The 27,328-nt window shown below is 42.7% G+C and overlaps 1 protein-coding gene across 4 annotated transcripts in view; it reads left to right on the top strand.

The window, feature by feature from the left end:
- The first annotated feature begins 19,854 nt into the window (after window positions 1–19,854).
- LOC140211727 (E3 ubiquitin-protein ligase RNF38) overlaps window positions 19,855–27,328 on the top strand; it is a 134,741-nt gene continuing 127,267 nt past the window's right edge. For 2 of the 4 annotated variants that reach the window (XR_011889565.1, XM_072281831.1), the window contains exon 1: window positions 19,861–21,275. Coding sequence is in view for 3 of the 4 variants with exons in the window: in XM_072281831.1 (XP_072137932.1) it covers window positions 20,846–21,275 (430 nt within the window). In the remaining variant the exon portion in view is untranslated. Of the gene's footprint in view, window positions 21,276–27,328 lie in introns of all 4 variants that reach the window. The other 2 variants (XM_072281829.1, XM_072281830.1) reach the window with 2 other exon arrangements.

Below are 27,328 nucleotides of genomic sequence, written 5' to 3'. Positions count from 1 at the left end.
ATGATTTGAAACACTTCGAGGTGGACTGTTTCTTGTTTGCTGATGGCAGCATGCAGTGTCACAAGTGCCTGATTACAGTTGTCCAATGGTGGTATGTGAACCGTGATCAGGATCATGGAGGAGAACACTTATAGTAAATAGAATGGTCGGCACTTGATTGTTAGATGTTCCAGGTCAGGGGAACATGAGTACAACATAACCGCCACATCGGAGCACCACCTAGAGTTTACCATGAAACACACATCCTGTCCTTTTGACTTTTCTGAATCAGCAGTTCACTCCGTTCTGTGTATCAAGAAGCCTTCGGGTCTGATCGCCGAATCTGGCATTTTTGGAATAAGCCATGTCTCAGTAAAACACAGAATGCAGCAATTCTTCATTTCCCTCCGATACAGCAATCTTGCCCTGGGGTCCTCAATCTTGCTCTCCAAATCTTGCTAAAATAAATACTGACCGGCAATACAGGTATAACCTGGACTGAATGAGTTGCTCTGGGGACACATGCAACCTGGAGGAAATGAATGAAGTTAAATATGGCACTGGCAGTGAATGGCTTGCTGGGTTACTGAAGGAAACATTCAAATATGGATGTTAGCACATAATGGAATGAGGCATTTAGGGCAAGGAAATTGGAATCAATCAACGTATCTGAGAAGCAATGTTTCATCTGTGAGAAGAGGCCAATAGGCTAAGTTTGTTTTCTTTGGAGCAGAGGAGGCTGTCAGGAAACCTGACATAACTATATAACATTATGAGAACCAGATAGGTGGATAGTAAAACAACTTTCTCCATGGCAGGAGGGTCCTATTAATGGATGATACAGATTTAAGATGAAAATTGGGGAGCTGGGAGTGGGGGGTGTTAGCATTTAGAGTGGGTCTGAGGAAGAATTTTTCCACCTAGAGGGTGGCTGCCAACTGGGATGCACTGCCTGAGATGGTGATGGTGGCAGAAGGTGATAGTAGCATGGCAGCGTAATGCTGTTACAGCCCCAGTAAACACTGATTGGCGTTCGATTTCCACTGCTATCTGTAAGGAGTTGGTGGGCTTCCTCCAGGTGCTCTGGTTTCCTCCGGATTCCAAAAACAGGGTACCCATTGTGTACCCATCCATACTGATACAACAGGGAGTAGGCCCTCCAGCGCCACTCCACCAACCCCTGACAACTCCAATTCAACGCTAACCTAACCACAGAACAATTTACAGCAACCAACTCAATTTACAGTGAGTTATGGGTATGCTACGTTGGTCCTGGAGGTGTGGCAACATTTGCCCAGCACAATCCTTGCTGATTTGATTTGACGCAAACGAAGCATTTCACAGGACGTTTTGATGTTTCAAAGCATATGTGACACATAAAGCTAATATTTCAATCTTTCTCTCATCTTTATTCTTACAATAACTAAGAAATATTTGGATCAAGCACTTTAATCACTAAGGCAGTGTAGGCTATAGACCAAGTACTGATAAATGGAATTAATAATAAAATAGAATTAATATTATTAATAGAATTAATTCTATTTTAATAGAACTAGTAAATGGCTCAGCTTGAGGCATTGGACCCTCCCCATGGAATATGTGGGCTTTCCCCGAGTGCCCCAGTGTCCTTCCACAGTCCAACGGTGTACTGGGGAGGTTCACGGAAAGTGAGAGTGTGGTGTGGGTGAGGGCAAAATTAAGAAGAAATTGTTTGTGGGACAAAAAGCAGACTGAAAAAAAAGCTTTTAAAAATGGAAGCATGAACTGATAAGGGAGAATGTTGAAAACCCTCGAAGGCCTGGTAACATCTGAGAACAGAGAAACAAGGTTTAATGTTTTCAGTTAAAGATCTTTTATTAGAATTGGGCAAGAAGCTTGAAAACTTGACAGTATTAAGTTGCAGAAGAGGTGATAAGAGGAATGGATGGCTCAAGGAGTATATCTGTGATACAATGAGGCTGGGGTTGGCCAAAGTTGCTATGGAGATAAGTTGTGGCTGATGGCTTCATGGTGGCACTTACTGAGTGATATTACAGACAAAAAGAGTGCAAACTGCAGGGCTAGAGAATATACTTGGCAGATCAGGCAACGCTTGGGAGACAAAAAAACTGAGCCAATACTACAGATGAGTTACAGTGGATGTGGCCATTTTTGATCAGACAAAGAAGGTTTCAAAAACAGAGAACAGGGTCCAAAAGGTTGCAACATGCCTAGATGGAGTTGTTACTCAAACTTAAACTGAGCCTCACTGTAACAATGTAAGAGACCACAGTCAGAAGGCCAGAGTGGGGCAGTGAATTAAAGTGCCAGGCACTAGGATGCTCAGGGTTACTCCAGCAGACCGAACACAGGTGCTTCACGAAGTAGCCAGCCAATTCACATTTGGTTTCTGCAAAGTAGAGGAGACTACATTGTGAACAGTGAATGCAGAATCATAGACTAGAAGAGGTACGAGTGAAATGCTGCTTCACTTAGAAAGACGAATTGGATACCCGAATGATGGGAAGGGAACAGTTATAAGAATGTGTATCGCATCTCCTGTCGATGCAGAAAGCAGGGGAGTGGTTTGTAAGGACAGAAGAGCAGACGGGGGAGTTAACAAAGGATGGGTTCCTATGAATTGCTGAAAAGGGAGGGAAAGATGAGTCTGTTTATGGAATTTTATCGAAGCTGGTGGAAATTGTGACGGATGATCCAGTAAATGTGGAAGGTGAGGATCAAGGCTATTACCGCTCAAGGCATTCTGAAGCACCCCTCCAATGCCCATATTCAAGTTTGCTGTCATCACCACTGTCGTAGGCCAAATCAAATGTGATGACGATTTAGCATAAAAGGAAGCAGATTGAAATCCTGGCTGAATGATGCTACTACAAACTTTCATTCAGTGTCAGCATGACCAAGGATTTGATTATTTACTTCTTGAGGAGGAAACCAGATGTCCAAGAGCCAATCCCCTTCAGAGGATCAGAGATGGAGAGTGTCAGCAAATTTAAATTCCTTGGTGTTAACATTTCAGAGGATCTGTCCTGGGCCTAGTATGTAAGTGCGATTACAAGAAAACACAGCAGCACCTTTACTTCCTTAGAAGTTTGCAAAGATTTAGCATGACATCTAAAACTTTGACAAACTGTGTGCTTGAAAGTATACTGACTGGCTGCATGATGGCCTGGTATGGAAACACCAGTGACCTTGAATGGAAACTCCTACAGAATTTAGTGGACATGGCCCAGTCCATTGCAGGTAAAGCCCTCCCCACCATTGACCACAAATACACAGAAAGCTGTTGTAGGAAAGCAGGGATCCCCACCATCCTTTTCGCTGGTGCCATCTGGAGGAAGGTATAGGAGCCTCAAGATATGGGAAAATCTTTTCCCAAATCTTGGCAGCCTTCTTTCTTCAAGAGCCAACATTGACCTTGAAATAAATCGCAGAGTAGGAACTTTTGCCAGGATGAGAAAGAGGGTTTTTGAAGATCAGGATACCAAGACCAACACTAAGCTTCTAGTCCTCCCCTCCTTGCTATATGGAGCAGAGTCATGGACAACATACAGCAGGCACATAAACTTACTAGAAACTTACCATCAAGGAAAGATTCTGAGAGTTGGTGGAAGAACAGGCTTACTAATTCCAGCATCCTGGAGGAAGCTAACATTAACTCCATAGCCACAACCGTGACTCAACACCAATCGCGATGGGTTGGCTACATCATCTGTATGCCTGACTCCTGTCTCCTAAACAACTCCTGTTCGGCCAACACAAGGATGTAAAGCGCACTCCTGGAGGGCAGAAAAAGCGGATCAAAGACAATATCAAGACCCACCTGAGGAAGTGCCACATCAACCTGAATGGATGGGAGAAATTAGCACAGGGTAGGAAAAGCTGGAGAAGTACTGCCTTTGAGGGGACTGCACGGCTCAAAGTTCCTCACCTTGCCACTGAGACTAAGTGGCTTCAATGTAAAGAGAGATTGGAAATCAGCTACATCCACCACCACTTCAATTACCTACGCCTGCCAACACCACAATAGAACTTGTGGGTCACGGATCGGCCTCTTCGGTCATCTCAAGACCCACAAGTGACCAGATCAACCACCAGGAGAAGAATCATACTCGACTACGAGTGATCGCTGATGATGATGACAGAAGCCTCAGGACTCACACCACCAGATTTAGGAACAGATTATTACCCCTCAACCATCAGTCTCTTGAACCAGTGGAGATAACTTCGCTCAATTTCCCTTGCCTCATCACTGAAATGTTTCCACAAACTATGGACTCACTTTCAATGACTCTTTATCTCATTTTCTCCATATTTGTTGCTTATTTATTAATTATTATTTCTGTTATTATTTTGTATTCACAAAGTTTGTTGTCTCTTGCTGTTCATGCAGTCTTTCATTAAGTCTTTTATGGTTCTTCGATTTACTGAGTATGCCACAAGAAATCAAATGTCATGGTTGCATATGTGACATATATGTACTCAGATAATAAATTAACTTTGAACTTTGTTCTTTGTTCTTCCTCTTGTTCACTTCCTTACCTTCTTACATTATTTTGTAATGTAAATCCTTCATAGAGTCATAGAAAAGTACAGTGCAACTAGTCCATGCAAAAACCATTTAAACTGCCTACTCCCATCAACCTGCACTGGGACCATAGCCCTTCATACTCCAGCATCTCTGTACTTCACTTAAACATTGAAATTGAGCTCCCGTGCACCACCTGTGCCAGCAGCTCATTCCACACTCTTACAACCCTTTGAGTGAAGAAGTTTCCCCTCATGTCCCCCTTAAACATTTCACCTTTGACCTTTAACCCATGACCTCTGGTTATAGTCTCACCCAACCTCAGTGGGAAAAAACCTTTTAAAAACGTAAACATGAGAAAGCAGGATCTCCCAGTGGCCACACATTTTAATTCCATGTCCCATTCCCGTTCTGATATGTCTAACCATGGCCTCCTCTACTGTCAAGATGAAGCCACACTCAGGTTGGAGGAACAACACCTTATATTCCATCTGGGTAGCCTCCAACCTGACACCTCAAACTTCCGCTAATGCCCCACCTCCCCCTCGTACCCCATCCGTTATTTATTTATTTATATTCACACATTCTGTTTCTCTCTCTCCTTTTTCTCCCTCTGTCCCTCTCACTATACCCCTTGCCCTTCCTCTGGGCTTTCTCTCCCTCCCCCTTTTCTTTCTCCCAAGGCCTCCTGTCCCATGATCCTTTCATATCCCTTTTGCCAATCAACTGTCCAGCTCTTGGCTCCATCCCTGCCCCTCCTGTCTTCTCCTATCATTTCAGATCTTCCCCTCCCCCTCCCACTTTCAAATCTCTTACTAGCTCTTCTTTCAGTTAGTCCTGACGAAGGGTCTCGGCCCGAAACGTCAACTATACCTCTTCCTACAGATGCTGCCTGGCCTGCTGCGTTCACTAGCAACTTCTATGTGCGTTGCTGGAAAAAACCTTCTTGCATTTACGCTATCTGCTCTCAATCTCCTACCTTATAAGGAATAAAGTCCAAACCTATTCAATCCTTCTTTATAACTCATGTCCTCCGGACCTGGTAACATCTTTGTAGACTTTCTCTGTACTCTTTCAACCTTATCTACATCATTCCTGTAGGTAGGTGACCAAAACTGCACACAATACTGCAAATTAGGCCTCACCAATGTCTTACACAACTTTAACATAACATCCCATCTCCTGTACGCAATAATACCATAAGACCATAAGATAAAGAAACAGAATTAGGCCATTTGGCCCATCGAGTCAACTCCACCATTTCATCACAGCTGATCCAATTTTCCTCTCAGCCCCAATCTCCTGCCTGCTCCCCATATCCCTTCATGCCATGACCAATCGAGAATCTATTAAACTCTATCTTAAACATACATAAAGACTTGAACCCCACAGCTGGCAACAAATTTCACAGATTCACCACTCTCTGGCTAAAGGAATTCCTCCTCATTTCCATTCTAAAAGGACCCTTCTATTCTGAGGCTGTGTCCTCTGGTCCTAGACCCTCCCACCATAGGAAACATCCTCTCCACATCCACTCTATCAAGCTATTCACCATTCAATAGGTTTCAATAAGGTCACCCCTCATTTTTCTTTATTCTAGTGAATACAGGCCCAGAGCCATCACACATTCTTCATATTTCTAGCCATTCAGTCCTGGAACCATTTTCATGAATCTCCTTTGAGCCCTATTCAGTTCCAGCACATCCCTTCTAAGATAAGGGGCACAAACCTGCTCAAAATACTCCAAGTGAGGCCTCACCAGTGCGTTATAAAGTTTCAACATTACATCCTTGCTTTTACGTTCTAATCCTCTTAAAATAAATGCTAACATCACTTTTGCCTTCCTCACCGCAGACTCAACCTGCAAATTAACCTTTAGGGAATCCTGCACAAAGACTCCCAAACACGAGGAAATCTGCAGATGCTGGAAATTCAAGCAATACACACAAAAAATGCTGGTGAACGCAGCAGTCCAGGCAGCATCTATAGGTACCTCTTCCTATAGATGCTGCCTGGCCTGCTGCGTTCACCAGCATTTTTTGTGTGTGTTGCTCAAAGACTCCCAAGTCTCTTTGCACCTCAGGTTTTTGTATTTTCTCTGCATTTAATTTTCCAGTCTTCCAGAACCATTCAAGAATCTAGTGATTCTTGAAAGATCATTACTAATGCCTCCACGATCTCTTCAGCCACCTCTTTCGGAACTCTGGGGTGTATACCATCTGGTCCAGGTGATTTATCTACCTTCAGATCTCTCTGTTTCCCAAGAATCTTCTCTCTCGTTATGGTAGCTTCACACTTCATGCCCCCTGACAACTGAAACTTCTACCATACTGCTAGTGTCTGCACAGTAAGGACTGATGCAAAATACTTACTCAATTTGTCCATCATTTCATTGTCCCTCATTACCACCTATCCACTCACCTCCCTTTTACACCTAGATTTATGAAGGCCAATGTGCCAAAAGCTTTCTTTATGACCCTATCTACCTGTGATGCCACTTTCAATGAATTATGGACCTGTATTCCCAGATCGCTTTGTTCTACCACACTCCTCAGTGCCCTGCTGTTCATTGTGTTAGACCTACCCTGGTTGGTTCTATCAAAGTGCAACACCTTGTGCTTGTCTGCTTTAAATTCCATCTGCCATTTTTAGCCCATTTTTCCAGCTGATCCAGATCACTGTGCAAGCCGTGATATGATAGTCTTCCTTGCTGTCCACTACACTCCCAGTCTTGGTGTTATCCGCAAATTTGCTGATCCAGTTAACCACATTATCATCCAGATTGTTTGGTACAGATAATAAACAATAATGGACCCAGCTCCGATCTCTGTGGCACTCCACTAGTCACAGGCCTCCAGTCAGAGAGGTAACCATCTACTACCACTCTGTTGCTTCTTCCACAAAGCCAATGTCTAATCCAATTTAAAACCTCATCTTGAATGCCGAGTTACTGAACCTTCTTGACAAACCTCCCATGCGGGACCTTGTTAAATTCTTTGCTGAAGTCCATGTAGACACCATCCACTGCCTTGACTTCATTCACTTTTCTGGCAACTTCCTCGTAAAACACTGTAAGATTGGTTAGACATGACTTACCGCACACAAAGGCATGCTATCTATCCCTAATCAGTCCATGATTATCCAAATATTTATATATCCGGTCCCTTACAATACCTTCTAATAACTTTCCCACAACTGATGTCAAACTCACCAGCCTATAATTTCCTGGTTTATGTTTACAGCCTTTCTTAATCTGCATAACAAATACTGTGGTACCTCTCCTGTCACTAAGGATGATTTAAATTTCTCTGCTAGGATGCTAGCACTTGCTTCCCATAGAATCTGAGAGAACACTGATTGTCCACCCTGATTTGCCTAAGGACAGCAAACACCTCCTCCTTTATAATTTGTATAGGGTCCATGAGATTGATGCCACTTTGCCTCACTTCTATGGACGGTATCCGTCCCCTGAGTACACACAGGTGCAAAAAATTTATTCAAGATCTCCCCCATCACTTTTTGCTCCACACACCAGGATTCTCCTTCTCATCAACAAAACCTCCTTTCCGTTCCCCTAACTAATGAATCCCGCATCATCACAGCTTGCCCCTTCTCCCAATCTTCCTACCATACGATGTCATCTGTGACACTTCAGTCATTTGTCCTGTCTTTAGCGGCTGAAATTTATTTCAAACACATCAACTTCCATTACTAACTGGATTGATTATATTCTCACATTGCTTGGTGTAAGAGCTCTATTTCCTTTGCAAGTAATTTTACTCACCTTTATGCGAGTATGTGTTCATACTCTCCTGCCCTTTTGTTCTGTTGCATTAAATTGTACTTGATTTGTAATAGCATTTTGTTCTGCTGGAGGGTCTAAAAACTTTAATTTATTTATCTCTGCAGATGCCATGAAGCCATGTTTCCAATTCTCTGCGTTTCAAATTTCTGCGGCTCAGTATTTCGTGTTTTATTAACATATTTTTTCCTCTTTCAATAAAATTGTGGTGATCACCAAGTCCTACACTCAGCTGCATACCTCTGCCTATTGCTCCCTCTACAACCACTTCTCCCTGCCCTTATTGATTCAAGAATTGAATCTCAACCATTTCATCCTCACCAAGTCTTTCTTAAACTTTTCGTTCTCTTTTCAGTCAGGACTCCATTTTATCCATAGTTTTAAAGGGCTTCTTATCAAAATCACAAATTATATCCTCTGTGGCTGTGACCATGATGCTCTTTTCAAGGAGTATTTCACAGAATTAATAATGCCACCAAGTTTCATGGCCTCCTTCATCAACGAGTTCCTTGTTTGCCATTCCTTCAAGTCCAGGGTCAAGTATATAAAGGATAGCCATTAAGTTACTAATAACCAGATTTGCCTAGACAACATAAAATAACATACAATCCTGCACAATCGTTCCGAAGCTCTGCGGCAAGAAGGAGAATGAGAGGTGACTTGACAGGGTTCAGTAAGAGGCACAGCCAGAGATCTTTTGCCAGGCTAGTACCAGGGGTCATAACCTTATGGTGATTGGTGGACAGTATAGGGAGGGTGTCAGAGGTGTTTTTTTTAACACAGAGTGGTGGGCGCCAGGGGTAGTGGTAGAGGCAGATACATTAGGGGCATATAAGAAATTCTTAGATGAGCACATAGGTGATGAAAAAGAAAGGGTATATGGGAGGCAAGGGTGAGTTTGATCATAGCTTATGTTAAAATGTTGGCACATCATCATTGGCCTAAGGGATGTACTGTGCTGTAATTTTCTATGTTCTAATTGCCCACTGGGGTAGAATCACTGCTGAAAATATTAGTAAATTCCTCCTCTGTTCACCATTACAAATTGCCTTCTCAAGCTCCTCTCCTCCTTCCACTTCATGCTCAGTTTCATCAACAAGTGCAAAGGATTCATGAACCTTTCCCTGTTCTTCTACCCACCAAGCCAAACCTTGGCTAACGATTACATCTTTATCTGTGGTCTCTCTCCAACTTCACCTCTTTAACTCCCTGATTTCCTCTTGTGCATGACACCCACCTACTAATTTTTTAACCAAGCCCCATGTTAGCAGAAATTATTAATGATTTTCTCTACTTTTGTCCTTCACCCATTTAAATCTGTTATCACTTTCACCTTAAAAATGGATTATCAATACTTGTTCTTGCAAACTACTATCCTATTTCCAAACTTTCAGTCCTCTCCAATATCCTTGTATAGTCATCTCAAAATGAATCCCCATCTCCTTGGAAATTCTGTCTTAGAATCCTTCTGATCAAGTTTTAAGTTAATGGAAATATACAGCATGGAAACATGCCCTTTGGACCAGATGGTTAAAAATTAAATAATTTTTATCAAAATGCATCCATTTTATAATGTTGTGACCAGAACTGCATACAATACTCAAAAAGATTCGAAAGGTTCAAAGGCTCAAAAGTGCAGCCTAACCAACAATTTATATGCTATTCCAACTCTTATATGCAATGCCTTGGCCAACGAAGGCAAACATACCATACACCTCCTTCACCATCCTGTCTACTTGTGTTGCCACGTTCAGGGAAATATGTACTTGTACCCCTAGATGTCTCCATTCTACAAAACTCCCCATGGCCCAACTATTTCCTGTGTGTGTCCTGGCCTGGTTTAACTCCCTAAAATGCATCACTTTGCATTAGTCTGAGTTAAGTTCCATTAGCCATTCTCTTGCCCATTTTGCATAGAAATGAAATGATCTTTACCATGAAAGATATTCCATATGACCGTCTCTGCAGTAGACAATTCCTTTCCATCAATCTCTTGGCACGGTTCACCACACCAATATTCTCCTCCGTCATCCAGGTTGTTATGACTTTCTTCACCTGGCTTTGATCATACTTATTCAGTCATGGCCTCAGAAAACCACCTGCACTGGCTTTTTTTTCCACTCTGCCTTTGTTATGAATGGAATACCCTCAGTATCTATACATTGGCCTACCAACTTATCATCAACCTATTGGTGACATCGTAAAACAATAAATTAGACTCCACATGAAGATCATAACTTCCACCTATATCTCACTAGTGGAGAAGCAATCCACTGCCTATTTCTCATTAACTGGAATTCCTGCCTTTTAATCTCTCCACACTTTCATTCCCTTTTCTTTCTTTAAAAGCATTCTGAAACTGTATCCCTTAAACCAAAGCTTCACATCTACTGAACTGGGGTCCACTCACACAATTCAGATTCAGATTTATTTATCCCATGTACATTAAAGTATAGAGAGAAAGTGTGTTGTTTGCATTAACACCCAAAGATGTCCTGAATAAAATATTGTCCAATGGAACTGTTAACTCTGTCATAGAAACATAGAAAAGCTACAGCACAATACAGGCCCACAAAGCTGTGCTGAACATGTCCTTACCTGAGAAATTACCTAGGCTTTCCCATAGTCCTCTATGTATCTGAGCTCCATGTACCTGTACATGAGTCTCTTAAAAGACCCTATCAAATCCACCTCCACCACTGTCGCTGGCAGTCCATTCCATACACTCACCACTCTCTGCGTATAAAACTTACCCCTGGCATCTCCGCTGTACCTACTTCCAAGCACCCTAAAACTGTGCCCTCTCGTGCTAGCCATTTCAGGCCAAGGAAAAAGCCTCTGACTATCCACACGATCAATACCTCTCATCTTATACACCTTTATCAGGTCACCTCTCATCCTCCGTCGCTCTAAGGAAAAAAGGCCGAGTTCACTCAACCTATTCTCATAAGGCATGCTCCCCAATTCAGGCAACATCCTTGTAAATCTCCTCTGCATGCTTTCTATGGTTTACACATCCTTCCTGTGGTGAGGCAACCAGAACTGAGCATAGTACTACAAGTGGAGTCTGACCAGGGTCCTATATATCTGCAACATTACCTCTTGGCTCCTAAACTCAATCCCATGATTGATGAAGGCCACAGAGTCAACCTGCACAGCTGCTTTGAGTGTCCTATGGACTCAAACCCCAAGATCCCTCTGATCCTCCACACTGCCAAGAGTCTTACCATTAATGCTATATTCTGCTATCATATTTGACCAACCAAAATGAACCACCCCACACTTATCTAGGGTTGAACTCCATCTGCCACTTCTCAGCCCATTTTTGCATCCTATCAATGTCCCACTGTAACCTCTGACAGCCCTCCACGCTATCCACAACACCTCCAACCTTTGTGTTGTCAGTAAATTTACTAACCCATCCCCCCATTTCTTCATCCAGGTCATTTATAAAAATCAGGAAGAGTAGGGGACCCTGAGGCACACTACTGATGATTGACCTCCATGCAGAATATGACCCGTCTACAACCACACTTTGCCTTCTGTGGGCAAGCCAGTTCTGGATCCACAAAGCAATTTCCCCTTGGATCCCATGCCTCCTTACTTTCTCAATAAGCCTTGCATGGGCATCTTGTCAAATGCCTTGCTAAAATCCATATACACTACATCTACTGCTCTACCACCATCATTGTATTTAGTCACATTCTCAAAAAATTCAGTCAGGCTCATAAGGCACGACCGGCCTTTGACAAAGCTATGCTGACTATTCTTAATCATATTATGCCTCTCCAAATGTTCATAAATCCTGCCTCCCAGGATCTTCTCCATCAACTTACCAACCACTGAAGTAAGACTCACAGGTCTATAATTTCCTGGGCAATCTCTACTCCCTTTCTTGAATAAGGGAACAACATCTGCAACCCTCCAATCCTCCAGAACCTGTCCTGTCCCATTGATGATGCAAAGATCATTGCCAGAGCCTCAGCAATCTCCTCCCTCACCTCCCACAGTAGCCTGGGGTACATCTCATCCAGTCCCAGTGACTTATCCAATTTGATGCTTTCCAAAAGCTCCAGCACATCCTCTTTCTTAATAACTACATGCTCCAGTTTTTCAGTCCACTGCAAGTAAACCCTACAATTGGAAAGATCTTTTTCCGTGGTGAATACTGAAGCAAAGTATTCATTAAGTACCTCTGCTATCTCCTTTGGTTCCATTCATACTTTTCCACTGTCACACTTGATTGGTCCTATTCTCTCACTTCTTATCCTCTTGCTCTTAACATACTTGTACAATGCCTTGGGGTTTTCCTTAATCCTGTCCGCCAAGGCCTTCTCGCAGCCCCTTCTGGCTCTCCTAATTTCTTTCTTGAGCTCCTTCCTGCTAGTCTTATAATCTTCTAGCTCTCTATCATTACCTAGCTTTTTGAACCTTTCGTAAGCTCTTCTTTTCTTCTTGACTAGATTTATAACAGCCTTTGTACACCACAGTTCCTGTACCCTACTATTCTTTCCCTGTCTCATTGGAACATACCTATGCAGAACTCCACACAAACATCCCCTAAACATTTGCCACATTTCTTCCATACATTTCCCTGAGAACATCGTTTCCAATTTACGCTTCCAAGTTCCTGCCTGATAGCCTCATATTTCCCCTTACTCCAATTAAATGCTTTCCTAACTTGTTTGTTTCTATCCCTCTCCAATGCTGTGGTAAAGGAGACAGAGTTGTGATTACTATCTCCAAAATACTCCCCCACTGAAAGATCTGACACCTGACCAGGTTCATTTTCCAATACCAGATCAAGTACAGCCTCTCTTCTTGTAGGCTTATCTACATATTGTGTCAAGAAACCTTCTTGAGCACAACTAACGAACTCCACCCCATCTAAACACCTCGCTCTAGGGACATGCCAATCGATATTTGGGAAATTAAAAACTCCCATCACGACAACCCTGTTATTATTACACCTTTCCAGAATCTGTCTCCCTATCTGCTCCTCGATGACCCTGTTATTATTGGGTGGTCTATAAAAAACACCCAGTAGAGTTATTGACCCCTTCCTGTTTCTAACTTGCACCCACAGAGACTCCCTCCATGTCTTCCTGCTTTTCTACGGCCCTGACCCTTTCTCTGATCAACAGTGCCACCTCTTTTGCCTCTCTCCCTGTCCATTCTGAAATATCTAAAGCCTGGAACTCAAAGTAACCATTCCTGCCTTCTCTCTTCACAACAGCTACCTCACAAGCATTCAGCTTTATTTTATATATTAGCGTCTGCGTGAAGTGCATTTGTATTTTTGGAATGGTGCATATTTCCATAAACACCTTGTTCAAATATTTGATTCACAGTTTAGCTAGATATCTCAGTACATTCGTGTCAGAGTGGTACCCCTGAAATGAAATGTTAACTAGATGACATTCAGAGAACATGATGGTGGAAAGGTATAATGTAATAAAGGGCACCAAAAGAGTCTCAGGATATCCTTCACAAGCTCCCACATGTTGCAAACCTGATTGATGCGATTTACAATCATATAGCCAATCCCGATTTAAAAGCTGCAGAACTCTCAACTTTCTTACATCTATTCTGTGGGTGCATCAATTGACATTTTATGGACACTTCAACTGAATTGATTGTTTTAGTGTAAAGTAATATCTATTTCCATCAACTAATATGCTTTTATATTAGTTACCCACAGGACCAAACAAAAAATTTGATACCTTGTAACTCTTGACAGCTTGGAGTTGATAAGCTGTCTCTGAGACACTGTCCGAGAAAAGCTACCTTCAAGAAATTGCAGCATAAATTTACAAAGACACAGATTAACACAAGAAAACAAACTTCCCTTCCACTGCCAAACAATACCTCAGCTGGAATAGTGTTCAGTTCTGACCATCATTGACCATGGCCTTCTTTGTTTGTTCCTTAAGTGCTATGCCATTTGAAGTACACAATCAAGGTCTTTTCATGACAATCAACAAGAGAGAATCTGCAGATGCTGGAAATGCAAGCAACGCACACAAAACGCTGGAGGAAAAAAGTATGGTCGATGTTTTTTTCCATGGACGTTGCCTGGCCTGCTGAGTTCCTCCAGCATTTTGTGTGTGTTGCTTTCCATGTCCATGACTATTCTTGGCAATTTTTTGTACAGAAGTGGTTTGCCATTGCTACCTTCTGGGCAGTGTCTTTACAAGACAGGTGACCCCAGCCATTATCAATCCTTGGAGGTTGTGGGCCTGGTGTCAGTGGTTACATAACCAGGACTTGTGGCATACACCAGCTGCTCATATGACCATCCACCCATGGCTTCACATGACCCTGATCGGGGTGGGGGGGGGGCGCTAAGCAGGTGAGACACCTTGCCCAAGGGTGACCTGCGGGCTGGCAGAGGGAAGGAACACCTTACACCTTCTTTGGTAGAGACACATCTCCACCCTGCCACCTGGAACATAGTTTATGCTTGTCAAAAAGGCAATGACTCCTAGGGCTAAATTGCAAGCACAGATTACAAAAAAAATGGTGCTGTACTCACTGCAGTTCAGAAGGTTAAGGGTGATGGACTAAGGTTTCAAATATGTTAAGAATTAGGTTAGATGCAGAGAAGCTACATAACCAATACCATTGGTTATGGTATTAATAATTATGCTCCAGAGCCTAAATCTGAAACTAGGTCTTCCAAGAAACATTTATACACCTAAGAGTTGTTATCAGTTTGGAATTCTTCTATTTATGAAGTTTAACTTTAGAAGATGATATAGATTTGTTTAAATTGGTAAAGTGTTTTGTTATTGTCATATCTACCGAGGTACAGCGGACAACTTTGTTTTGCATGTCATTTATACAGAGCAATTTATTACAACAGTGCATTGAGTTAGTACAAGGGAAAATAATAACAGGACTGAGCATAAAGTGTTACAGTTACAGAGGAAGTGCAATGGAAGCAGACAGTAAGGTATAGGTCATGAACCAGTAGACTGTGAGAACAAGAGTTCACCTTATGTACCAGGGGACCACCATTATAACAGTGGGATAGAAGCTATCCTTAAACCTGATAGTCCTTCCAGGTAAGGCGACACTTCACCTGTGAGTCTGTTGAGGTCACATACTATGTTCGGTGCTCCTGATGTGACCTCTTGATTATCAGTGAGACCCAATGTAGATTGGGAGACCGCTTCACTGAGCTTCTACGCTCCATCCGCCAGAACAAGCGGGATCTCCCAGTGGCCACCCATTTTAATTCCACTTCCCATTCCCATTCCGACATATCCATCCATGGCCTCCTCCGCTGGCGGGATAAGGCCACACTTAGGTTGGAGGAACAAGACCTCATATTCTGTTTGGGTAGCCTCCAACCTGATGGTATGAACTTCAATTGCTCAAACTTCCAGTAATACCTCCACCCCACTCCCCTTCACCATTTCCCATCCCTTTGTCCCTCTCTCATGTTATCTCCTTGCCCGCACATTGCTTCCCTCTAGTGATCCTCCCCACTCCCTTTCTTCTTTCTTCCACGGCCTCCTTTCTCTTTCACCAATCAACTTCCTAGCTCTTTGTTTCATCCCTCCCCCTCCAAGTTTCACTTACAGCCTGGCATTTCTCTCTCCCCTCCCCCCACCTTTCAAGTCTACTCCTCAGCTTTTTTCTCCAGTCCTGCCAAAGGGCTTCAGCCCGAAACGTTGACTGCAGTTTTTTACTGCCTGGCCTGCCGAGTTCCTCCAGCATTTTGCGTGTCTTGCTTAAATCTGGTAGTATGTGCTTTCAAGCTTATGTAACTTCTGCCTGATTGGAGAGGTGGAAGAAGGAATGTTTGGTGTGGGTGGGGTCTTTGATTATGTTGACTACTTTACTGAGGCAGCGAAAAGTGCAGACAAAATTCATAGAGGGGAGATTGCTTTCTGCAATGTGTTGAGCTGTGTCCACAACATTCTGCAGTTTCTTGCAGTCGAAGGCAGAGCAGATGCCACACCAATCTGTGATGCATGCAGATAGATTGCTTTCCACAGTGCAGCTATGAAAAATTGTGAAGGTCAAAGTGGACATGCCAAATGTCTTTATCCTTCTGAAGAAGTAAAGGCAGTAGTGCACTTTCCTAGCCATTGCATTTTCATGATTGGTCCAGGGCAGGCTAGTAGTAAGGGTCATTCATAAAAATGTGACGCTCTCATCCCTTTTGACCTCAGCATCATTGATGTAAACAGGAACGCGTAGTCAATAGCTAGCTCTTTTGCGTTGCTGACATTGAAGGAATGTGGGATACGAGGCAAAGGAGTACATATGATCCACCACCCAAGATCCACCTGCAATGCAGAATGGACTTCAGAGGTTAAATAGCCCACTCCAGTTTCTATGTCCTCAAATAAAGGTCCATCTTCCTTCTCTCATAGTCAAGAGTTGAACTGATGAACCGAAACAAAAAAAAGTCTCTAATTTAGGGATTTATTCAATTTAAACCACATTGGTGCCTAATCCAATTAGGATTGAATTAGCAGCTTTTACTCTAAGTATAAATACGTATATGTGAAAAAACCCGATTGTGTTCATAGACCGCATTTACATGCCATGTTGGCTAGAAGAGTATTCTCTCAATAAAATGTATGATCTCATAAAATATAAATAGAAATGTACCTGAAATCTACAACGGGCTCATAAAATGGATATATATGAATAGACACCTACATGGAGAATAACTTTATAAAATGTGTTCATACTTTCCTGACCGTTGAATTAAAGAAAAGCAGAACAAGAAGTTTTGTTACAATCAGAACTTGATTTATTATCACTGACATGTGTTGTGAAATTTGTTTACAAGCTACTCTTCTCATTGTTTTTGCCTTACCACAGAAATTATAATATTAACAATATACATCCCAAATCTCGACCCCACTCCATGTAAAGTATAATCAATATAGAATCTTTTAAATTCAAATTCAGGGACTGAGATTTCCTAACTATTGAAATTTGTTCAAATGTAGTTAAATTCAAAATTATTGAAATGCAGCTTCTTAAAAATGTGTAATTCTTTTTAGTGTAACAATAGTCTGCAGATGACTGTAATTATAATTTGGGGAAATATTTTATATTCTTAGGTATTTTCCCTTTAAAATGAGAAACATATGAAGGCCACATGATTCATCCCACCTATCAGGTCCATGTCATGTTTTCTTCACAGTTGTAATAACCTGCCCTTATGAAATATAATGCATAGCAATGACACTTACCAGGTGTTTAATAAACACAACCAAATAATTGCTGACCTATGCTATTTATTAAATAAAGAGAAGTTTACAGATGTACAGTACTGTACAAAAGTCTTTGGCACCCTAGATTTTTATATGGCTTCAGATGGTATGTGTAGTAACTTCTACTTTGAAAAAGGCACACTGGACAACTTCATGCCCAAGAAACAACTTTACCTCGAACTTCAAAACTGTTATGTATATACAGAGGCTTTTTACAACCCGTATAGCATGGCAGGGACACTATATACAAAGCCCACTGGAAGTAAAAGAGAATGGAAGTAGAACCCCCCATTATCCTAATTCGTATTAACTTCCTTTTGATAATGCTCACATTACAACAGTATGGCCTCCACAGAGCCCTGATCTCAACACCACTGTCTGGGATTACCTGGAGAGAGAGAAACAAGCAAGAGAGACAGCCAAAGTCTGCAGAAGAACTGTGGCAAGTTCTCCAAGATGCTTGGAACAACCTACCAGCTGATATGCTTATAAAACTGCATGACAGTGTACCTAAGAGAACTTATGCTGTTTCAAAAGCAAAGGGTGGTCACACCAAATTTGATTTGATTTAGATCTGTTACTGTCTACTGCTCTTTATAGTAGTTTTTGATATTTAGAAAATTCTGATTTCATTATTTTTGAAAGCATTTTTACAGATTTTTTTTACATATACTTGACTTTTGCACAGTACTGCACTTACTATATAAACTGAAGTACTACTGTTAAATTTTTTCACAAACAACTTGCTAAACACTTACTTAAAATGTCAATGCAAACCTAAAAAGACCGAAAGGCTGTTGATGACAAACAAAATGTGAAAATCAGCACAATTGAATTATGCATTTCGTTGGTTTCTTTCCTTTTCAAAATGGTTCAAAGTTCTTTTAAGGTTCGGATTATGTACTCTGGAGAGAGGACTGTACAGAGAATAAAGGCTATGCTAAACAAGAATCGGTTACTTTTATTGGCGCTATTATAAGCGATGATGGTGAAGATTATTGTTTATCTGATGTATTTTTGAAATATGCCTGAGCATATTTCCTTGTGAAAAATGAACAAGCAGATCTCATCCTTATGATCCAAAGACAATGCAGCACCCCTCGACGGTGCAGTGATTTGCCACCCTACATTATATGCTCCACCCCGAACCTGAAAGGAGCGCACTGTAATCCTTCTATTTCGGCCCAGAATGAAACAGTAATATTCATATATTCAAAAGCAGTGATTTCCATACACCCAATGTGCTGATTACATGTAGCCAGAAACCCATATCCGCCCCTTTCCGTGCTTATTTTTGAAAATGGAGTTTATTAAAAATTGGAAAAGGTTATGGAAGTTATAAACACAGGGAAAAATTGGAAAGCAATTCGTGTATGAAATCTAGCACTATTATAATTTACAGTATAGAGCGGGGAAATGAATCAGCCATTTCTGGGCGGTCTCGAAATAATAGTATGCGCAATCAGTTCCAAGTCAGATTAATATTATTTCTTAGTGCATCGATTTTCTAGTTAAAATGTTGTATATTCCCCAGAAATCTGAAACACCGATTACATAAAACTGGATTTAATCCCTCTTTGATCTAACCAGAAGAGTTATCTGTTAATATGTTACGGCGGCCTCTTCTCTTTGGTACTGCTAAACAAAGGGCTTCAAACATTAGATAAAAAACCAGCACACGGGTCATCTGTTCTGGACGAACACAACCCCCTGCTTTTGCCAATGTTGGTAAATACCGGGCAGCGCCTTGTTCACTCCTCCTCCTTCAGTGGATCCAAGTCCAGCACAATCGACAGCAAATAGTCGATCGTGCTCTTTCGACAGTGACAAAAAAAACAGCAAAGAGAATTACACATGATTACAATTCTTGTAAGGACGAACAATAAGATTATCTGGAAAAGCAACTCAGCCGCAAATAATGTGGTTCTGAAGCCAGAACTGACGATGCCTCATTTCCTGCAGCTGGTCAAGTCCTAGTGATTTAGTCTGTAGCTGAAATCCTTTTGATCTTGCATTTATTCCGAGAATTGCATCTGTTCTGCGGGAGCTGCAGCAAGGTTCGAGCAGGTTGATAGGCGCTAAACTGGTTTGCTGCACGCACATATGAACCTGCTTACCTTCATTCCAACTGAGCCACCGCACTAAAAAAAACCATAAATGAAGACTTTTGTTAGAGTCGAATTGTAATTAGGATAACATTTAATTTCTAACCGAGCTTTGGACGGGTTAAACTCTGGATGGAAAGGATCCAGGAATTGGATTGGATTGGGGTTAGGGAAGTAGTCGAGTCAGGATATAGTTTGGGTTTGCCGGAATGTAATTTGGACTAGGGTCAGGGGTTGACGTGGACTGTATTGAAGTGGAGTCGGGACTGTTTGGACTTGAAATAGTTTCAGGCGTGAATTTGAGGTGGAAATGTAATTTAAATGAGGCGAAGGGTTGACTTGTGCTTGGAGTGGATTTGATCCTGATTCGGGGTGGCATGCAGTGGGGAGCTTGCTGTGTTGCTGGCGGAGAGCTGACTGCTGAAAGTCGGTGACTCGCAATCATTAATTCATTCCTCTCCTCCCTTTCCTCTGGCGAGGAACGCAACCCATGAGAGCGGGTTGAGTCAGCAGCACATGAGGCCGCTGTAAATAACCCGGCCCCCGGCACAAGGCACACAGACTGGGAGAGAAGTCCGGGGGCCACGGAAGGGAAGGAGGAGAAGACGCGGAAAAAAAAACACCCAACACCCTCCAGAATCAAAAATTAACTAACAGGAAGGGGAAAAATATCAGATTAGAGAAACTTGCGGCGTCTGGTTGCAGCCGCCGAGCCGACTGAAAGCGGAAAACGAAGTCAAACGACGGAGCAAAGCGGATGGTAACAGACTGGACCGTGGCCAAGCCCAAGCCTGAAGCCGGAGCCGGTCCAGGGCCGAACGCAAATCCGAGCCAAGCCCAAATCGAACTGGGGATCTGCTGCGGAAGTGCAGAACCGGCAGCGGGGCCTCGCTCGGCGCAGTGAGAGGGAGGGAGCGGGCTCTCGGCCTCCCTCCGGTTATTGTTCCCGTCGCCGCCGCCGCCGATTGACACAAAGTCCCACAAGTTTGGCAGCAGCGTTCCCACCGACCCCGAGCTGCCCGTCGTCCGCGGCCTTTCCCCGCCTCCTGGTTCCCCTCCCGGCCGTCGCTTCGCCGCCCCTCCTCCTCACCCCGGTCCGCTCCACCCCCCCCCCCCCGCACTTCGGTCCTTTCTCGGCTCCCTCTCCCCTCGGCCCTGCGCCTCCTCCCTCCGCTTTCCCCGAGGGCACCAGATGCCGATCGCCTCGCCTTCTCACTCGGCTCAGGAGCCCTGTCTCTACCCCCGACTCCGGGCCGGGCCGTCACCGCCCAAAGACAGCGGTGATCGCGGCCACGACCAAGGGGCATCGGTCGAGCAACCGCGGCCCCCGAGTAATCCAGCACCGAGCGGGGGCCCGGCATCCGAGGTGTTGGCGCGGCAAGAGCCGTGGGACCGGGGCACGGGCAGGTTCTCCACCACCGCCCCGCACCATTTGCTGGAAGCTCCTCGGACGCGGTCCAGATCCAGGTCGGGACTCGGTGGCAGCAGCACAAATCCGCCTTACTGCAGCCAGCCGAGGGCAGGCGGCCTCCAGCCGCAGGCTGGCTGCCAGAGCCACGGTGACAACCCAGCCATGGGGCATGGAGCCACGGGCATGGCGGCAGGAGCGACTAGACCGGCAGGTAAAGGACAAGGGGATCGGGCGGGGTGGTGGTAACTTTGTGGGAATATACTGCTCCAGTTTATATAAGGCAACAACTAGAAGTAGGACGTCTGCGAGTGGTAATGCTATCAGCTTGTGTGCCACTTTTTTGTACATGGCCCAGTATTAAAAATGGTACTGTCAAGAGCCAGTTGCTCCTTGGAGTCGTTCCTCTCGCAGAATTTGCTGCACCCTTGATTGCGACCCTTGAGGTAATGAGTGCAAGATTAAAAGTCACTGAGTCCTCCCCCCACCCTATTTTGGTTGGGCGGGGGAATGAGCTCAGTTCCCTTTCGAAGGACTGCATCAGTATTGGGTGACTTTCTGAAGGCTGAACTGGTGCATCCTCAGACGTGTGGTAGGATTGGTAAGAAGGAACTGTACAGTTTAAAAAAAACAAGCCGACCTTTTCGTTTAATCATTCGGTACGCAGCTGGAAATTCTAGAAAAGTGTCAGCGAGGATGATGTCGCACAACTGTGTAGTTTGAAAAGCTGTGGTTAAAGCGTTTGGCTTCCACCTACCTCTGGGTTTTGCATTTGAACTAAGTAAACTTGTGACGTTTTCTTTGCGCTTTGGGTGGGCTGCTGGGTGGAATTGCACACATGGTGGGTGCATCGTGTTACTTCTCCAAAAGCCATTTAAGCAGCCTGTGTCGCCCTTATGTCCTGTGCTGATACTGAACAGTGGCAGTGGAATCTCAGCCTCTTAGGAAGATTGAACCAGATGATCGATGGCTGCTTCTTGTCATGAAAAGAATGACCTGAAAACCTTTCTCCGTAAATCATTGCATCATTGAAAGCAATTCATTTTTTATTTAAATTTAAAATACTTATAAATTTATGACAAGAGAAACTAGGGAATTAGTTGACTGCATAAAATGAAAAATGCTTGGAATTTTCACTCGAGTGTTTTTAAAAAGTGAACAAGCTTTACATTTAATTCTGCAATATTTGTATTACCAGGCAAGGTTCATCACTTTTTATTTTTAAATATGTTTACTTGTTGCAAATATTTACAAGTGACAGTTTAATTTCCTTGTGGAGCTGTTTCTTTTGTGCTCTGTTACATTTCTGACTGAACAGGAACAGCTCTAAATTGAAATGCTGGGTTATTTACTCTTGAGACTCCAAACTGAAACGTCTTTACTTCAGCTCAAAGGCAACAAATTGCAGATCTATACTGTAGTACTTTTGGTGCCATTAAAGTGACTGTTTTGCTTATGTTGTCCATATGAAAATTGAATGTGGGTTGTTGCCTTCCTTATTTGAAGCAGGATTAGTTTAACTTGCACTGATGTGGCCCAGTGATGGCACATAGGTAATTCGATGTCAGATACAGAATATAGAAATAATTGCTTCAATGTGTAAAAAGGTTGGGATTGCTTTTCTCAAGATGAACAGATAAAAATGAAAACTGAGCTGTGCAGACTAGATTGGTCTTTGGTTTGAACTCCACATATCCCATGTTAGATGTCTTCAACCAATATTACAATTGACTTCATGACTTCTGGATTAAGAGTAGCTATAGTTTTGAGTCTTGGAATACCATCCAGCAAGAAGGAAAGGCATGTATAAATGCACTTTTAAAGTTAGGTCTGACGGTGAGCAAATGAGTCTTCTGCTGGAGTCAATGCACTGGATGTGGCGGGCACTTACAGACTATTATTTTTGTTAGTTCAGAATTCTCTCCTCATTCAATTTATATTTTAAATTCACAGTTTAATATATTACTAATTTTTAGATAAGAGCACAATTTATTAGCATATTAAGAATTCGTTTAAATTTTGTTTGTCATTTGGTGTTCGCTTGCTGTCTTGAAAGTGACATCTTTTGGATCTTGGTTTTGAGTTTTGGTAATGTTTACCAGAAATAGTTTCTTTTTGAAAAGAACAACATGAATTATTCATATTTCATTTGCATACCATATTCAACACAGAAGGAGGCCCTCTCCCCACATATTTCCATTTTCAGGGAGCTATGTACTTGTACAATGGGTCTCTGCTCTACATTGCTCTTCAGGGCCCTGCCATTTACTGTGCAAGTCCTGTCTTGGTGTTACTTGCCCAAATCCATTATTTCACACTTGTTCAATTTAAATTCCATCTGCCATTCCTTTGTTTGCATTCTCAGTTGATTTTGATCATGTGGTAATCTTTACTGTCCACTCCACCGCTAATATTGGTCTCACCTGCAAACTTACTAAAATTTTCATCTGATTGTTTATATCACAACAGTGAACTCTGCACAGATTCTTGTGTTGCACCGCTAGTCGCAGGCTTCCAATTTGTGGGGGGGAAATACTGCTATCACTCTTGAACTCCTACTACCAAGCCAATTTTGTATCCATTTGGATAGATCACTTTGTATTTGAACCTTTCTGACCAGCCTACCAAGCAGGACCTTGTCAAAAGCCTTGATGAAGTCCATACAGATGTTATCTACCACCCTGTCCTCTTCAGTTCTCTTGGTCATGTCTTCAAACAAAAAAACTCAAAAGGAAATTTGCGATATGATTTACCAAACACTAAGCCTACTGACTATCCCTAATCGATGGTTTGCATTTCCAAATGCAAACTGGTTCCATTTCTCAGAATCCTCTCTAGTAACTTATGGTAATTAGTTTACTATTCAAAATTCCAAGTAAATTTTATTATCGAAGTACATATATCACCATATATAACCCTGAGATTCATTTTCCTGCAGGCATAATTCAGCAAATCCATAGAATAGTAACTATAACAGAATTATGAAAGATCAACCAGAGTGCAGAAGACAACAAACTGCAAATTCTACTATAAATAACGAGAACATGAGATAGTCCTTGAAGTGAGATCATTGGTTGTGGGAACATTTCAATGATGTGGCGTGAGTATGTTCAAGAGCCTGATGATGGTTGAGGGGTAGTAACTGTTTTTGAACCTGGTGGTGTGAGTCCTAAGGCTCTTATACCTTTTACCTGATGGCAGCAGTGAGAAGAGAGCATGGCCAGGGTGGTGAGGATCTCTGATAGATGCTGCTTTCCTATGACAGTGCTTCATGTAGGTGTGCTCAATGGTTGTAAGGGCTTTACCCATGATGTACTGCGTCAAATCCACAACCTTTTGTAGGATTTTCTGTTCAAATGCATTGGTGTTTCCATGCCTGACTGTGATGCAGCCAGTCAATGTACCCTCCACCACACATCTATAGAAGTTGTCTAAGTGTTTGATGTCATGCTGAATCTCAACAGACTCCTAAAGAAGGAGAGGTGCTGCTGTGCTTTCTTTGCAATTGCACTTGCATGCTCGGATGTCACATTATTATTGTCACACGTACATTGAAAAATTAATTTATTATTGTCACACGTACAATGAAAAATTAATTTATTATTGTCACACATGATGAAAATCTTGGTTTTGTGTGCTATTCAAACAGCATATCAGTACACTGAGGCAGAACGAAGGAAAAAACAATAATTGAGTGCAGAACATGGTGTTATGGAGCGTGCAGTACAGGTAGACAATAAGGTGCAAAGCTATGACAAGGTACATTAAGGTCAAGGATCCATCTTGCATGAGAGGTTTGTTCAATACTCTTGTACAAGTAGGATAGAAGCTGACTTTGAGCCTGGTGGTACTTGCTTTCAGGTTTTTATCTTCTGCCTGATGGGAGAAGAGAGAGTGGGGTGGGAGAGGTCTTTGATTATGGTGGCTGCTTTTCAAAGGCAGTAAGAAATGCAGAAAGAGTTCACAGAAGGGAGTCTGGTTTTTGTGATGCGTGGAGCCATGTGCACAGCTCTCTGCAGTTCCTTGCTGTCTTGGGCAGAGTTGTCATATCAAGCTGTGATGTATCTGAGTAGGATGGTTTCTATGGTACATCAGTGTCTTTATAAGGTGTTGGTCAATGGGGGACTGCCCAATTTCCACCACTGATGTTAGGCTCATTGGCCTGTAGTTCCCCAGCTTGGTCTTGTTTTCCTCCTTAAATAAAAAACAGAATATTGGTCAGCTTCCTGTCTTCCGCTCCCTAACCCATTTCTACTGATGACGTAAGTATCTTTGCAAGGGCCCCAACAAGTTTTTCCCTGGCTTCCCACAATGAGCGAGGACACACTTGGTGAAGCTAGTTATTTATCCACCTTCATGTACTTTAAGACCATTAGCACCTCTTCCTCAGTATCCTAACATCATTATAATCTTCCCTGAATTCCCCAGCTTCCACAACCTTCTCTGCAAAAATACAGATGAGAAATATTCCTATGAGACCTTGCCATTGTGTGCTTCCACGCACTGATCCTTAGTGGCCCTATTCTGTCCTTTATTCTCTTAATATACTGTAGAATATCCTAAACTACTTATACCTTGTCTTCCAAAGCTACCTCATGTCTTTATTTTCCCTGCCCCGCCCAAATTTCTATCTTAAATGTAGCTGCTCGGGAGATTTGCTTGTTCTCAGTTGTCTGTACCTGTCCTTAACTTGGAAAATCATGCTGATGTTAGCTTGAAATGGATATCAGGAGGGGTGAAACCAACTTGATCAGAGGAAAATTAAGGAGATTTATACAGAATTGAAGACATTTGAAGAGAAACAGATCATGGGGGATTGCACTTGAGAGAAGACTGGTGGGAAATCTATACATGGGTCAGTGAAAAATGATAGGAGAATGCGAATGATGTGGTTGTGGTGCGAACATTCATGCTGTGCCATGAAGGCACTTGAATGTAAGGACAGAAATTTTTAAAGTGGAACCCAGAACAACATAGTTAATGAGGGTACAGGTTTCCCCCGCCATCCGAAGGTAGAGCGTTCCTATGAAACGGTTTGTAATTGGAAATGTCGTAAAGCAAAGAGGCAATTACCATTTATTTATATGGGAAAATTTTGTGAGCGTTTGCAGACCCAAAAATAACCTACCAAATCATGCCAAATAACACATAAAACCTAAAATAACAGTAACGTATAGTAAAAGCAGGAATGATATGATAAATACACAGCCTATGTAAAGTAGAAATACTTTTTCACAATCATTACTGAACTGTTCTCCGTAGCGAAAATCTCACGCAAGCGCCGTCGGCAGAAAATCTCACGCAAGCGCTGTTGGCAAGAACACTCTCTCCAGTAACCTTTAAGCTATGAAGCTGCCAAATCATACCAAATAACACGTAAAAATACACAGCCTATATAAAGTAGAAATAATGTATGTACTGTGTAGTATCACGGGAATCGGGAAGACAGCGCAGAGCACACTGATGATGGTGTGTTAGACTGAGTCGTCGCAGGTTGGGATGGTGCAGTGGCCCCCATCCTCGAGGCTGCCGAGGGATACATTGCCACGAAGCACGCGGGGGTCCAACGGTAGCCGGGAGGTACACAGCACATCTTTAAGAAAAAAACTGAAATAAACAAGCTAATTAATTATGTGTCGGCGGCACCTAATTAATTAGCATGTTTATTTCTGCTTTTTTCTTAAAGATGTGCTGTGTGCGTCCCGGCTACCGTTGCATTTTCCGCGAATTGGTGTCTGTCCTTGGCCGGGGGTTGGGGTGGTGGGACACTGGGGTGTCATCTGGTCGTCTGTTTCCATTAGAGCAGGCAGCTCATCTTCTCCTATGACTGCCCACCTCGATGTCGAAGGTTGAGGTTCATCATCTGCTGTGGCTTGCTTGACTGCTGAGCCTCGTGCATTTTTCTGTGATACAGTTCTTTGTAAGCACTCAAACCATCCTGCAAATATCCCCTAAACCTACGTACCCTTTCAAAATTAAAGTTGTACTTTATCATTACTCATTCGGTTTTGATTGTTATCTGTTTTTCTTCCAATTGCATCAGCTCTTCATCTGTCAGTTCTTGGTGATGGGATGCCAAAACCTCTTCAGCATCATGTTTGTCAGCTTTCACAAGCCAAGCTCACGTTGTCCTTGCTTCGTTCACCACGATCAAAACGCTTAATTATGTCTAATTTTACCGTAAGTGTAACACCCTTATGAGGTCTTTCAGGCTTTTCGGATACCATAGAACTCATCTTGCAAACGGCTGCTCACAGGCACGTGTTG

This window comes from Mobula birostris, chromosome 17, assembly GCF_030028105.1.
Source record: "Mobula birostris isolate sMobBir1 chromosome 17, sMobBir1.hap1, whole genome shotgun sequence".
Lineage (NCBI taxonomy): Eukaryota > Metazoa > Chordata > Chondrichthyes > Myliobatiformes > Myliobatidae > Mobula > Mobula birostris.
This window is presented reverse-complemented; position numbering and strand designations above follow the sequence as displayed.